General features: G+C 45.2%; 1 protein-coding gene across 9 annotated transcripts in view; it reads right to left on the reverse strand.

Annotated features, from left to right (window-relative positions):
• Positions 1–2953: 2953 nt before the first annotated feature.
• The window catches only part of NEDD4L (NEDD4 like E3 ubiquitin protein ligase), a 415196-nt gene continuing 403633 nt past the window's right edge, over positions 2954–14516 (reverse strand). For all 9 annotated transcript variants that reach the window (XM_060236126.1, XM_060236125.1, XM_060236124.1 and 6 more), the window contains 6 exons: positions 14300–14360; positions 11060–11119; positions 10202–10309; positions 9367–9463; positions 7109–7181; positions 2954–3414 (listed from right to left, as the gene is read on the reverse strand). In XM_060236126.1, coding sequence (XP_060092109.1) covers positions 3312–3414; positions 7109–7181; positions 9367–9463; positions 10202–10309; positions 11060–11119; positions 14300–14360 — 502 coding nt within the window. In that variant the 3' untranslated portion in view covers positions 2954–3311. The remainder of the gene's footprint in view (positions 3415–7108; positions 7182–9366; positions 9464–10201; positions 10310–11059; positions 11120–14299; positions 14361–14516) is intronic.

A 14516-nucleotide genomic window follows, 5' to 3' on the forward strand; every position in this document is an offset into this window, starting at 1 on the left:
CATGACTTTACATTTTATGGCCCAGCCTGACAACATCCAGTCCTCATAACAACTGAGTTCAACACCCCTTGTCTAGCTGGCTCTGAAATAGACTTGCTGCTGTATCTACCCCTGATCCAGAACACAATACCCATATACATCCCATTAACTTTAGATACCAGAAACCTGGCCAACAGAATAACCAGGCTTCACAGACTGTGGTGGATATCAGTATATACTTCAAATGGGAGCCAACTGATTATGTACTTCTGAAAACATGGGAAGAGTGGTATACAGGGCCTTGAAATAATGTTTGGCAGTTGGGCTCCAGATCCTTTGGCCTGGCCTCTGGATTTGTTCTCCATTTTGAAATTATGGACTGTTAAAAAATTTGGCCAGAAACTCATGGACTTAGGATGAAGCAGGATCTTAAAATGTCTCTTTTGTGAAGCTTGCTACACAGCAGCTTTCAGTAAGTAAGGTGCAGATTTACCATCACCCTTGCTGACTGAATTACTGAGTTACCTCCGTTATATCTTGGATGTATGGGGACAGCATGCAAAACAGAAATTGGATGCGTGCTTCAGTCTGTTGGCTTTCCACTGGTGGATTTGTGCTCCAGAAATGGGTCATACCCAGGGCTTTTCTTGTAGCAGGAACTCCGTTGCATAATAGGCCACACATCCCTCATGTAGCCAACCCTCCTGGAGCTTACAGTAGGCCCTGTACTAGGAGGCCTGTAAACTCTTGGAGGATTGGCTACATCATGGGGGTGTGGCCTACTATGCAAAGGAGTTCCTGCTACAAAAAAGCCCTGGTCATATCAAAATAAAGTTGCCCAGATCTGGATGTCTCAGGGTAGCTCAGTCTTTTCAGATTTCATAAGCTAAGCAGGGTTGGCCCCATTTAGTACTTGGGAAGGGGAGATCACCAACAAGTCCAGGGTTGCTACACAGAGACAGGCAAGGGCAAACCACCCCTGTTTGTCTCTTACCTTGAAAACCCTACAGTTGATGTCAGTCAGCTGCAACTGGACAACACTTTTCACCATCAAAGTTGCAGCTGCACAAACAGCTACTCTTTTTTGTCTTGTCTTTCTTTAAAAAAACAATTTAAAAGAGAAAGACAGAGAGAATGGAGAACAGAGCACGGCAAAGAGACTCAGGAATACAGAAAAGGCAAATTTGAAAAAACAGAGTACAGTTTCAATGGGGAATGATGGACTTACAGGGGTGACCAAAATTGCTGAAGCGCCACATAGAATGTCAGATGTCTGAGAGCTGCAAGACATGACCATCAAATGTTTGAGAGCCACAAGCAACTTTAACTTTAAATGCATTTTCCAAGCTGGCAGCTAGCTTGGCTTGGAGAAGTGATTTAAAGAGACAAATGTCTTCTCTAAACTGGCCAATAGGGCAGTGGGGGCTTCCAGAGCCACACAATATGTGTGGAAGAGCCACATGCGACTCCCAAGCCACAGTTTGGCCACCCCCGGACTATTATGATAATTTCCAAAACATACAAATAAAAGTGGGCCCTGTGCCAATGGCCAAGACTTAAGGTGAGACAGCAAAAGTCCAGGATGACTCTGTGGTCCCCACAGGTTTTATATTCTCAGAACAGAGCCGTTTCAGAAAACGCCGATTAAGCCTTACCTATGGAAACACCTTTGGATGGTTTTAGTTACCTTGATGAGTTTACATGCTGGGAGAAGAAAAACAAACAAACATACCAAGCTGAACTTAAAATCAGCTTTCCAATTTATCCACCTGGCCCTGCTACAAATGTCCTTTGAGCGGATGACATATTCCGAATTCGCTCTTCCCCCTTAACCTATCACATAACAGTTACAAGTCAAGCATTGTTGTTGAAGCATGCAACATCTCAGGAGGTTACAGAAGTGGCTAGATAACTGCATATTAAATAAACCTCGGCTGGGGAGGGGGAGGGGAAGAAACCCCCCCAGTCCCACCAAATACAGTTTAGTTCTTTGCAGGTTCAGCTCTATAGCTTGGGTTTGCTTTTCTTGTATCAGCAGCTGCCAAATTCACAACAGAAAGATATTGCACCAAAAAGACATGTTGCAGGGAGAACATATATAATCACATTAATATTTATGAATTTTTTTTTGAAAAAAAAAAAAGATATGTGGTACATAAAGTGCTTCTAGAATCGGTGCAATTAGAAATAAAGGGGGGAAAAATCCTAATAATTGAGATACCATTATCAAATGTATACAAACTGATCTGGCCCCTCCAGCTCAAGTGGAGCGAGGATTCATTCAAAATGCCTCCATTGCAAAGAGTAAAGTACTAGTAAAACAGTTACTGTACAAATGGTTAGCAACAGGATTAAGTAGTCCTTCCCCCCTCCTCCCATGACAATAATGCCAACCCCATCAACAAAAGAGCTATAATACATATAAATATTACTAAGGAACAGTGAGGCAATTTCTTTATTGAATGAGAGATTCGGCATGCTGTGTTATGTTATGATCTTCTTGTAACTTGTAAATATTCTTGTCGATTGGGTGTTAAAAGTACTTTATACAAATCAGCAATTCTGTTTTCTCTCCGTGCTCTGTGAAAGCGCAATGCAGATGATTAAAAAGCATTAGGTATTTTCTGGTGATATATCGAATCTGCAGAATTTTTCTTTTTTATTCTCGTTTTTTTTTTTTTTACAAAGATGTTTCCAAAAAGATCAATGGTATGAGACTGGAAGGGGTGGGGGATGGGGTGCGGAAAGGAATTTTGCAAGTTAAAAAAACGCCATTGGAATTGAGTCTCAACTGAAACTAAGAATGGGGTGAAAATGCTAATTCCTCCCCCAGTATAAGGTTTTTGCTTAATTGTCATAAAATAAAATCAGGGTGGGATTGGGGGAGATGTCTAAATCATTTTTTTTTTTAAAAAAAAGCAAACATGAGCTGTAATACTATACCTGTAAAATGATTAAATTCCATTCATTGTCATTAGAAAGTATGTAAAACATTTATTAAGGGCTTTTGCCTACAGAGGCGAGACATAAATAGGACAAGTCCTGCTGAAATGTCATCAGAATACACATCAACCTTGTTGGTAATTGGCCGTGGAAGCTTCAGAAACAGTATCCACAGGTGCGAAAAAGTCACTTCCAAGTGCTGGATTTAGACATCTGCACTGTACAAGCCTTTGCTCCGGGAACCAACCACACGGCGCCAACCGCTCTACCAGTATCTCTTGCTAATGTCTGTCAGGCAAAATCGAAAAGTGCACGCAGAACGAGCTCCGTGAACAGAATCTTTTTCCCCCCTGTTTTTTTTTTCTTTTATAATAAGAGCAGGCGCCGTCTTAATCCACTCCTTCAAATCCTTGAGCGTTTTCCACTGCCATGAGAAGCTTCTCTCGTAACTCTTCGAAAGATTCATAGGGAGGTAAGTCAAGGCGGTTAAAGCTGAAATCGAAGAGGGGAGAATGCGCAGTTTCAGCGGAGGGTTAATTCTTATGTATTAATATTGTTCATCAACAGCCTTTCTCGCGAGGACTCAAGGCAGACTGCACACAGGGAGTCTACACAATCGACAAGATGGGATATTCAATAAAGAATGAAATAGGATTTGGGTTGTAGAACCAACCAGAAGTCTAAAAACAGAACTGAAGCAAAGCGTTAATTGTTCAAATGACACATTAAATGATGCAATATTAACAGGGCTTTTTTTTGTAGTAGGAACTCCTTTATATTTTATGCCACATCCCCTGATGTAGCCAATCCTCCAGGAGCTTACAGGGCTCTTAGTACAGGGCCTACTGTAAACTCTTGGAGGATTGGCTACATCACGGGGGCATGGCCTAAAATGCAATTTGGTGCTCCCAGAAGGCCAGCACCCTAGGCAATCACCTAGTTTGCCTAGTGGTAGGGCCAGCCCTGGGTCAGACTCTGTAGATGGCAGCTTCTTGTATTTACCTCCCCAGTGGATAGTACAATAAAATTTTCCACAATGTGATAACATATGGAGCTGCGTAATGATGTATTATGTGTTTGTGGGCATTTCACAAAGCACTTGCTGTCCGCTGTCAAAACACAATTAGGGGTGTGGGGAAAGGGAGGTTTTGGAACCGGATCCCAGCATCCCGACAGAACAAAGGGAGACAAGCCGACTGCTGGCTTTTAGACGGCTGCCAATTTTGCCTTTCCTCCTAGTTCTTCTATCTGTCCCCATCCATTCATTTTGCAGAATGAGAGAAATAAAACAGGATGATAAAGTGTTAGGGATGAATTATAATACCCAGCTAATGGGAGGGGCTTATGTTGCCTTCCCTGCCCCTCCCCACGTGCCCGGAGAACATTTCCGTTCTGTTTTAAGGGGGCAAACAAATATTGGCTCTGTTTTTAAAGCTTACTTCCAATCTCCCTGGGGATTCTTACAGTTGCTTTAAAAAAAAAAAGTGAAAATGTGCAGCGATTCATTCTTCTCCCCCTCCCCTCAGGAATTCATCCCACCTTTGCTACTGACTAAAATAAGAACTTTATTTTAAGATCTTGGCAGACCCCCTTAGCATCCACGTAACTCACAGCTCTCCCACCAGAAAGAGACAATAGCATTAATCTTGCTAAAAGTAGCCTGAAGATTTGCAGCAGGATTTCCTAAGGATCGGATCTTCCTGCATCATATTGAGTCACTATCTGAAAAAGGGGGTTGTCCTACCTGGGCTCTGATTTCATTTGTTTTAACAGATTGTATGTTTTACAACGAAGTTAAAAATGGATTGTATAAATAAGCTGCTTCTTCGAAATAGCCGCTAAGCTAAAGTTCTGCTGTGCCCTGTTTTAGAACTGAGAAATAGCCTTCGCCCATACCGAGCTAAGATAATGTCGCTGTGTATGTTTTCTTTTTCTTCCCACTGAACTTATGAAGACCTATTTAGCACCTTAATGTTAATTTTAATGTAACTATATATTGATTTATGATGATTTTATTGCTATGTATGATTTTATTGTATTGTATTGCATTTATACGTTGTGAGCCGCCCTGAGTCTGCTTGTGTGGGGAGGGCGGGATACAAATAAAAAGTATTATTATTATTATTATTATAAAAAGCCCTGCCCCACGAGAACAGGCCCTGCAAACAGGAGTTTTATGGGGAGGGAAGGCAAAATGAAGGGAGTTGAATCATGGATGCCCACCGTACTTAACATGGAATAATTAAAAAGTATGAAAAGGCAGCCCAATAATCTGTTCAACTACAAAAATCAATGATGGCCAAAGTCAAGGATCCCCAACCATTTATAAGCCTGCAGGCACCTTTGGAATTCTGGCACAAAATGGCTGCCACAGGCGGCAGAGCTAGGGTTGCCAATCCCCAGGTGGGGGCAGGGGATCCCCCGGTTTGGTGACTCTCCCCCCGCTTCAGGGTCATCAGAAAGCAGGGGGAGGGGAGGGAAATATCTGCTGGGAACTTTATTATTCCCTATAGAGATGTATTCCCATAGGAAATAATGGAGAATGGATCCGTGGGTATCTGGGGCTCCGGGGGGGGGGCTCTTTTTTTGAGGTAGATGCCCCAAATTTGCAGTGTAGCATCTGGTGCCTCTCACCAAAACACCCTCCAAGTTTCAAAAAGATTGGACATGGGGGTCCAATTCTATGTGCCCCAAAAGAAGGTGCCCCTATCCTTCATTATTTCCTATGGAAGGAAGGCATTTAAAAAGTGTTCAGTCCCTTGAAATGTGATGGCCAGAACTCCCTTTGGAGTTCAATTATGCTTGTCACACCCTTGCTCCTGGCTCCGCCCCCAAAGCACCTGGCTCCACCCCAAAGCCCCCAGATATTTCTTGAAGTGGACTTGGCAACCCTAGGCAGAGCCAACGACAAAATGGCTGCTGCAGGACGCAGCGTCCACCCACAAAATGTCAGGGAGAGAGATTACGCAAGACTCGTATAGAAACCTGACAACATTTCAGGCAGATGCTCTCTTTATAATAAACATATTATATAGAAATATTTCATTGCATACTGGCATCTTACCTTCAGTCACACAGTGAAGGTTCTCGTACTACGGTGGCAGCCATGGCCAAAGCAATGTTTTAAAAAAACTGCACACTCAGTCAGAAGCCTTGCTGGGCAAAACCTCTGCCCACTTCCTGAAAGAATTTGGCAGGAGCCAGAAAAGGTGTCAGTGGGAGCTGTGGCACCCATGGGTGCTAGGACGGCGACCACTAGCCGAAGTGCATGGCAAGGAAGTAAGATTTTTTTTGCAACTGGGGCAGAGTTGGATGCCACGTTCCTCTGCATCTCACAAAGGATGGGATCGGGATAAGAGAAGAAGAAGAAGATATTGGATTTATATCCCGCCCTTCACTCCGAAGAGTCTCAGAGCGGCTCACAATCTCCTTTACCTTCCTCCCCCACAACAGACACCCTGTGAGGTGGGTGGGGCTGGAGAGGGCTCTCACAGCAGCTGCCCTTTCAAGGACAACTCCTGCGAGAGCTATGGCTGACCCAAGGCCATTCCAGCAGGTGCAAGCGGAGGAGTGGGGAATCAAACCCGGTTCTCCCAGATAAGAGTCCGCACACTTAACCACTACACCAAACTGGATAGCCATCTCTTTCTAAAGTGTGGCCAACGATCAGTACATTCTAGCTTTAAACGCTGAAGATCAAACTGGATCACCAAACCCCACACCCCACCCCAAAAATCAGGACTGATTCATCATACTTTAAAAGCTCTCTGCCTGGAGATGCTTGGCATCACTAGATGGCATTTGGAACTTGATGCCCGCAGATGTAGAACAGGGAACAGAGCAACATCAACCTTGGCATAGTAGTTTTCTGTAGCAGCGGTGGGGATCCATCTTTGCACTGGTGACACACACACATGTGCTCTGTTCTTACTACAAACTTGCATCTTCCAGACATTCCAAGTCAATCCTCAAACAGCTGGGTGTGCACTAATCATTAATCTTTCCAAGACCTTTCGGCAGGCATGAGTATGCAGAAACAGCGATTAATCCAACGTACAAAACCCATCGTGTTCAGCTAGAAACGGACTCCAGAGACTGAATACGGATAACGTCAGGCAATTGCTGGAAAAAATTTTTCCATAGCGGCATATATTTAACAAGATCTGTATTTTTTTTTCCCCCTTACCATGTGTGAGCTCTGGGTAACTTCTCAGGGCTTCCCCATTGCTCTATTGTAAACAGCTGAGGACCGTTTGAACCTGCATCAAAGGAGAAGCACGTGAATGGAAGTGTCTGTAAACAGCGGCAGCCTGTAGTGGACTATTGCAGTGAATGTTTACTGGTAAGACAGGCTCTCTAGGGTGGTCTGAACAGTTGCCGGAGGGTGCCTTCACTGTGCAAAAATGTGTATGCATGCTCACTGTGGGCAAAATGCCCATTTCCTTCTTACTTGCTACTATGAGTTGAACAGCTGCTATTGGGAGGGCTCACTACCAAGAGTTGAACATATTTTAAAAAAAAATAGTTTTAGGCCTTTGGTAGCGTTTCTTAACTTCAGAATTTTAAAGCATGTTGGGTCACAGCCAGGGCTTTTTTTTTTTCCTTTGGCAGGAGCTCCTTTGCATATTAGGCCACACACCCCTGATGCAGCCAATCCTCCAAGACCTTACAAAAAGGAGCCTTGTAAGCTCTTGGAGGATTGGCTACATCAGAGGGATGTGTCCTAACATGCAAAGGAGTTCCTGTTACAAAAAAAAAAAAAAAAGCCCTGGTCACAGCTACAAAAGTGGAGCTAAAGCTCAGTAGTAAAATGCATGCTGTGCAGGCAGGAGGTCCCGTGTCTTAACTCTGGTATCTCCAGAAAGGGATCTTGGGGAACTGGGTTGCTGTCGAGAAGAGACTAGATGGACTGGATCTACACTCTGGGTGAGAGAGCATCATCTGCTGTTCTCCTATGATTCCTTTGCCCTCAATTTCAAGATCAGGATAAGAACAGTAAATGGCAAGTGGGGTTATATATTTCTTTGGCAAATGTATTAGCAAAGTAGCAGTGTGAATGCAGGATCAGGACATTTTTTGCAGAGAACTACATATACACAGATGCCATCCCTCCCTCCAACACCCACCAGTTAGGCTTATATTTTCAATTACGAAATCCAGGTCCAGAAAAATGAGAAGTTAAATATAGCAAAAGAGGGAATGTGCCAGGAAGAATGAACAGAAAGAGTCGCCCCTGCTACCATGGTGTGCGATCAGGGAAATGAGAAATCCTCTTACCCTATAGTCCCAACGCCCTGGCCTAGATAACCCAATATCAAGATCATGGAAGCCTTGGTCAATACTTAGATGGGAGATCACCGAAGAATACCAGGGTCATAATACAGAGGCAGGCAATGCCAAACCACCTCTGAACATCTCTTAACTTGAAAACCCTACAGGGGGTCACCATGGCTGGTTCCAGACGGGCGGTTTAAGCTGCCCCAGGGATGGCAGGTGAGTGGACAAAAAAAGCACGTCCAAACACACACGTCTGCCTGCTGTCCCACCCCCGCCCTCAACCCGTCCCTACCTGAAGTGCAGCCAGTTCAAAAAGGTACCACTTCCAAACAGGACCGGCCCCAGGGTGCATGGTGCCCTAGGCAGACTCACCCCCGCCGCCCCCCTCCACAGCGCCTCCTCATCCCTCCCTTCCCTGCCAGGTCTATTTCAATGCCCTGCAACAAGTGGTGGAGTGCTGTACTCCCTGGCTATTTAAAGGCACCCCCCCAATCAGCTGATCTGGGGGGACACCTGATCTGGGGGGACACCTTTAGAGTGCAGCACTGAAATAGATCTGGAGGGGAAGGAAGGGAGGAGGAGCCTGGGGAGCAGGCAAACCAGGCTTTTGCCTAGGGAGGAAGGTCGAATTCGGCGCCCCTGCCCTACCGGCGCTCTAGTGGGCAAGCCGGCCCTGCTTACAAAGTGGTACCTAATCACTGAGGCTACTTCAAGGTGCCTCCCCGGCCATCTGGGTGGCTGGGAAGCACCCTGGAAGTGCCCGGGGAGTGGGGGACAGGTGCATGAGCACTCTGGAAGCTCCTCCAGGGCGCCCGTGGCCCGTCCGTGTTCTGGGGGTGGGCCATGTGCTGTCGGGATGCTCCAGGGAGCTCCTGTTTCTGCCGGCTCAATTCCGGGTTGGCACGTTGCCGCCTTGAGCTGGCAGTGGAACTAGCCCATAAGTCAACTGTGAATTGAAAGAAGAAGAAAAAAGCCCAAATCCAAATTGGGATTCCAAGTATGCGCAATTTAAAGTTTAAAAAACACTAGGAGGTTATTTTATAGATCTCTTGTTGTCACATCTGCTTTGGTCCAGTGGTGGTGGTGGGGATCTAGTCAAGTTTTTGTTTTAAATACAGATCTGCAGCCAGTTCTGCCCAACCCACTGAGAAACCCCAGGGAACTCACCATAAAGTTCAGCAAATCCATTCATAGGCACTCGTGATGTCCCAGTTACAAACTGCAACAGTCGGATGCGTTTCTCAGCATCCATCAACAGAACAGCCTACAGAACAGGGAGATCCCAGTTATGGAAGATCACGGTTACTGCGACAGACAGACACTGTTTCTCACACTACGGGCACAGCCAACAACTGGAACTGAAATCTAGATGCTGGGGGAGGTTCCATCTGCAGCCAGTGGAGATGTGCTAAATGAAGGCGCAATTTCCCCCCTCACTTTTCCTACAGAAACCATTCCCCTGATCAGTGGACCCTGGGAACAGTGTGAGAGGTGAAGTGTGTGTGTATAGGGTGTGTTTTTACAGTGGGAGGGCAAAATTGCCTCTCCCTTCCATGAGTGAAAGGGTCTCCTGAAAGCTGGAAAAGAAGGCTAGGTCCAAGCCTTTGATAGTACCTTCTGAGCATCAGGCAGCAGCCACGTTTCCAAGAACTTCCCCAGATCAACATTTGGGTTAGAATAGCTAGATCCAGGGCTTTTTCTTTTTTTGTAGCAGGAACTTCTTTACATATTAGGCCACACACCCTTGATGTAGCCAATCCCCCTGGAGCTTACAGTAGACCCTGTAAGCTCCAGGAGGATTGGCTACATCAGAGGGTGTGGCCTAATATGCAAAGGAGTTTCTGCTACAAAGAAAGCCCTGGGTAGATCTGAGTCCAGTAGTGCCTTAGAGACCAATAAGGTTTCTGGATATGAGGTTTCCAGAGTCAAAGTGCCCAATGTCAGAGACTGGGTTAGAATGGGAGGGAGGCAATGATGGGAACGCAGAGACTGACAAAGTTACCTTCCAGAACCACTGAATGACAGGATGGTTCGGACAGTATCCATTCTTGTAGATTGTGTGTTGTCTCCAGTCGTTGACGTCAACATCGCCAAGGCCACACATCAGTAACTGTGAAAGAATGACATTTTTAAAAACTGTCGTCTTCTTCTTTTAAAAAACGCCTTCTCACCATCTGACCTCCTCAAATTCCTCCTCATCTTTAAACAGGCTTATTTTTTTTAAAGTATATACGCAAGGGAATTAAAGATTTAGAGGAGTTAGTCCTGTTAGTCTGTTGCTGCAAAAGTAGTAAAGAGTCCAGTAGCACCTTTAAGACCAACAAAATTTATTGTGGCATAAGCCTTCAAGAAACACCGCTCTCTTTGTCAGACGCATCTGATGAAGAGAGTTGTGTTTCTCAAAAACTTATGCTATTTGTTAGTCTTAAAGGTGCTAGTGGAATTAAAGAGCTTCCTTCTTGATCCTAAAGGATTTGAAGTTCTTCCAAGTAAAATACGTTATAAGCCCCCATGTACTCAACCCTATATGCCAGGGGTGGCCAACGGTAGCTCTCCAGATGTTTTTGCCTACAATTCCCATCAGCCCCAGCCAGCACGACCAATGGCTGGGCCTGATGGGAGCTGTAGGCAAAAAACATCTGGAGAGCTACCGTTGGCCACCCCTGCTATATGCATACTGATTCTACAAAATGACATAGCTGATCTCCCCCCCGCCCCCGCCCCATGTGAGCCAATCTGATGACATGTAAGAATCAGTAAGCATTGGGCTGGGCCCAAAATTCAGTTTCTATTAATGGAAAAGCATTTCAGTCAATAGAAAGCCCCTCCTCCCCCCAAAGGCAACAAAAAGGTGACCAACCTCCAGCTCATTTTCATCAAAAATTTTAATTAAGTCAGTGGGCAGAAGTTCTGTGAAACCCTGGAGGGAGGGAAAAAAAATACAAAATGACACATGTTCCCAGTGAATTTTAATTTATCAGCAATAAATTAAAAAGTCCTTGTTCTAGCTTGAGGGGTACGGGGAACTGAACTAGAGATGTTTTGTAATGCAAAATTTGTACTCTGCCACTGCTCCGCAAATCTTAGAAGAATACGAGCAACACTGTTAATTATTTACTGTCAGTTTAATGTTTGCAACTTTAGGCAAATTTTCCTTTTTCTTCACCCAAAGGGTGATTAGCATGTGGAATTCACTGCCACAGGATGTGGCGGCGGCTACAAACATAGCCAGCTTCAAGAGGGGTTTGGATAAAAATATGGAGCAGAGGTCCATCAGTGGCTATTAGCCACAGCATATTATTGGAACTGTCTGGGGCAGTGATGCTCTGTATTCTTGGTGCTTGTGGGGGGGGGGGGGCAAAATGGAAGGGCTTTTTAGCCCCACTTGTGAACCTCCTTTTTTTTTGCCATTGTGAGACACAGAATGTTGGACTGGATGGGCCATTGGCCTGATCCAACATGGCTTCTCTTATGTTCCTTAGCATCAGTGACATTAAAGGATCACAGCATGGATGTCTAGGAAAGGCCTGTCTTGAGTTTAAACTCTGGAGAGCTGTTTTTCTAGTTTGCGCAAGTAGAAAGAGAAGAAGAGATTGGATTTATACCCTGCCCTTCACTACCCAAAGGAGTCTCAGAGCAGCTTATGATCTCCTCTCCCTTCCCCTCCCCGCAACAGACACCCTGTGTGGGAGGTGGGGCTAAGAGAGTTCTGACAGAAACTGTGCTTGAGAGGAACAGCTCTGTGAGAGCTTGTGACTGACTCAAGGTTACATCAGCAGCTGCAAGTGGAGGAGTGGGGAATCAAATCCAGTTCTCAGATAACAGCCCGCGCACTTAACCACTACACCAAACTGGCTGTCTCTCTGGAGTAAAACTTAAGCATAAACTGGGCATGCAGAACCCTCATGTTATCAATGGGAATCAACATTAATCCAGGCACCTAGGCTTCAATGGGAAGAGGACTTAGGCTAACTCTGACTCAGAGCCGGCGCATCTATTAGGTAACTTTCTGCAGCTGCCTAGGGCGCTGGCTCTTTGGGGGCATGTTGTTTCTGCTTCCTGAGGGGTTGGAGAAATCTTCCAGCCCCTCAGCAAGCAGAAACAACATGGGGCTAAACTTTCGGTCCCGGGCGTTTTCGAGCGCCCGGGACTGAAAGTGCCACCTCATTTCTGCTTGCTGAGGGGTTGGAGAAATCTTCCAGCCCCTCAGCAAGAGGGACGCTTGAGAGCATGGTGTTTTAAAGGCGGCCGACCACTTTCAACCTGAAAGTGGTCGGTCGCCTTTTAAAAACCACACTTTTTGGAGGCTTCCAAGGAAGTCTACCAAGAGTGTAGTGCAGGGGGAAAGCGGCGGTGTGGCAGCACTCTCAAGTGCCGCCCACCGCTCTCTAGTCCCCCTTACAATGATGTCACTTTTAGTGATGTCATCGTGGCGCGTGCAAAAAAACAAACAAAAGGGAGTTGGGGGGGGGGGGCGGGCGAGGGGGCTGCCTCTAGCAGCAGATCCCTTAGCACCGGCCCTGTTCTGACTGTATCGTATCTTCTGCTTTTGAGCACTCTGATTATGTATCATCATTTCTTTATCCTGCCATGCTTACATGTACGCAAAGCTGCCAATTTTAAAACTACACTTCTTGAATGCTGGTGAATCTATGCACGGTACAAATGAAGAAAGTAACTAAATAAAGAAGACGCAAATAAGGTGGCAGAATCGACAGCAGGTGGGGGACCACACTTTGACAATTCTGCTCTGACTCACAGCATGTAGAAAACCAGCACAATAAAACCAGGAATGGACTGAAAGCTCTCTCCCTTATTTTCTGGTTCTCTACAGGCAGGGAATTTTTCACTAGGGTTAAGATTTTAAAAAAATGGCAGTCCCTTCCTGCAGTCTGAATTGGTACAGTCCACTCTATCCCATTGTTGTGCTTGCCTCAGAACTAGAGTTGCCAACCAGTGTTCCCTCTAAGCTGAGTTAGTGTGAGCTAGCTCCCAGATTTTTAGCCTCCAGCTCACACAATTTTGTCTCAGCGCAGGACAAATGGCCCCAGAGAAAACTAATTTATGCAGCAGCCCACAACTTTATTTATGCAGTAGTTGACAGCAATGAGGATCCTGTGCATTTAGGGGGAGGTATTTGTAAGTTTCCTGCATTGTAAAGGGGGTTGGACTAGATGACCCTGGAGGTCCCTTCCAAATCTATGATTCTGATTCTATGAACTTTAATGCCAGCAGCTCACAAAGTGGAATTTTTGCTCGCAAAACTCGACAGCTTAGAGGGAGTATCATTGCCAACCTCCAGGTGGTTAGCCAAACTGGAAACCACAGGGTACAGATTGGAGAAAACCGAAATTAACACTGTATGACTATATGCTGCAAACAATTGCTGAACACATTTTTTCTTTGTGCACTGCTCATTATTTACTGAGATTTCACAAACCAAAAGTCATTCCACTGTCCATGAATTAAGCACAATTCTAAATGGGGATCCACTATTGGATGCTGCAAATGAAGGTACCAAAGTCCACTCCTCTTGTTCACACTTCACACTCCTCTTGTTGGCAGACGCGGACAGAACCCGTCCTGTGTTACTTCTTTCAACGATAGCCATTCTCAATCCAACAGGTGCGGCTACACAAGTCCTAGGTTCGATCCATGTTTCAATTGTTACTTCTACTGGCTGCTTATCTTACAATCTGGAACCCGTGCTAAAGCAACAGCTCACATGGCGAAATAACATCTCTTCAGTTTGCATGAATGGTTCTCCTCGGAGAACGGTACCTTCATTTGCAGCATCCAGTAGTGGATCATTTAGAATTGTGCTTAATTCATGCACAGTGGAATGACTTTTGGTTTGTGAAATCTCAGTAAACAATTAATGAGCAGTGCACAAAGAAAAAAAACGTGTTTAGCATTTGTTTGCAGCATATAGTCACACAGTGTTAATTTCAGTTTCCCCCAACCTCCAGTTGGTGGCTGGTGATCTCTTGGAATTACAACTGATCACCAAACAAGAGCAGCCACAACAAAAATTAGCAAAATCTTGCTGAGCCCCTGATAAACACTGCCGACTTGGCCAAGAGCAAGTGGAACGGCTTACCTCTAGAAATGCATTCATCTGCTTTTGGACCCTGTTAACAAACCTCCACTGGATGACTAAGCTGCAGTAGAGAAGGGGGGAAAACACTTTGGTTAGGAGACATAAAAGAGGGAATGTTGATCTCAACCACCAGTGCCCTCCAAGCCTTTTCCAGCTTCTTACTTCTAGCTTCAGTGATCTTTCATCGAACTCATCTAAAAACAAGCAAACAATTCAA

This window comes from Heteronotia binoei, chromosome 4, assembly GCF_032191835.1.
Source record: "Heteronotia binoei isolate CCM8104 ecotype False Entrance Well chromosome 4, APGP_CSIRO_Hbin_v1, whole genome shotgun sequence".
In the NCBI taxonomy this organism is placed as follows: Eukaryota; Metazoa; Chordata; class Lepidosauria; order Squamata; family Gekkonidae; genus Heteronotia; species Heteronotia binoei.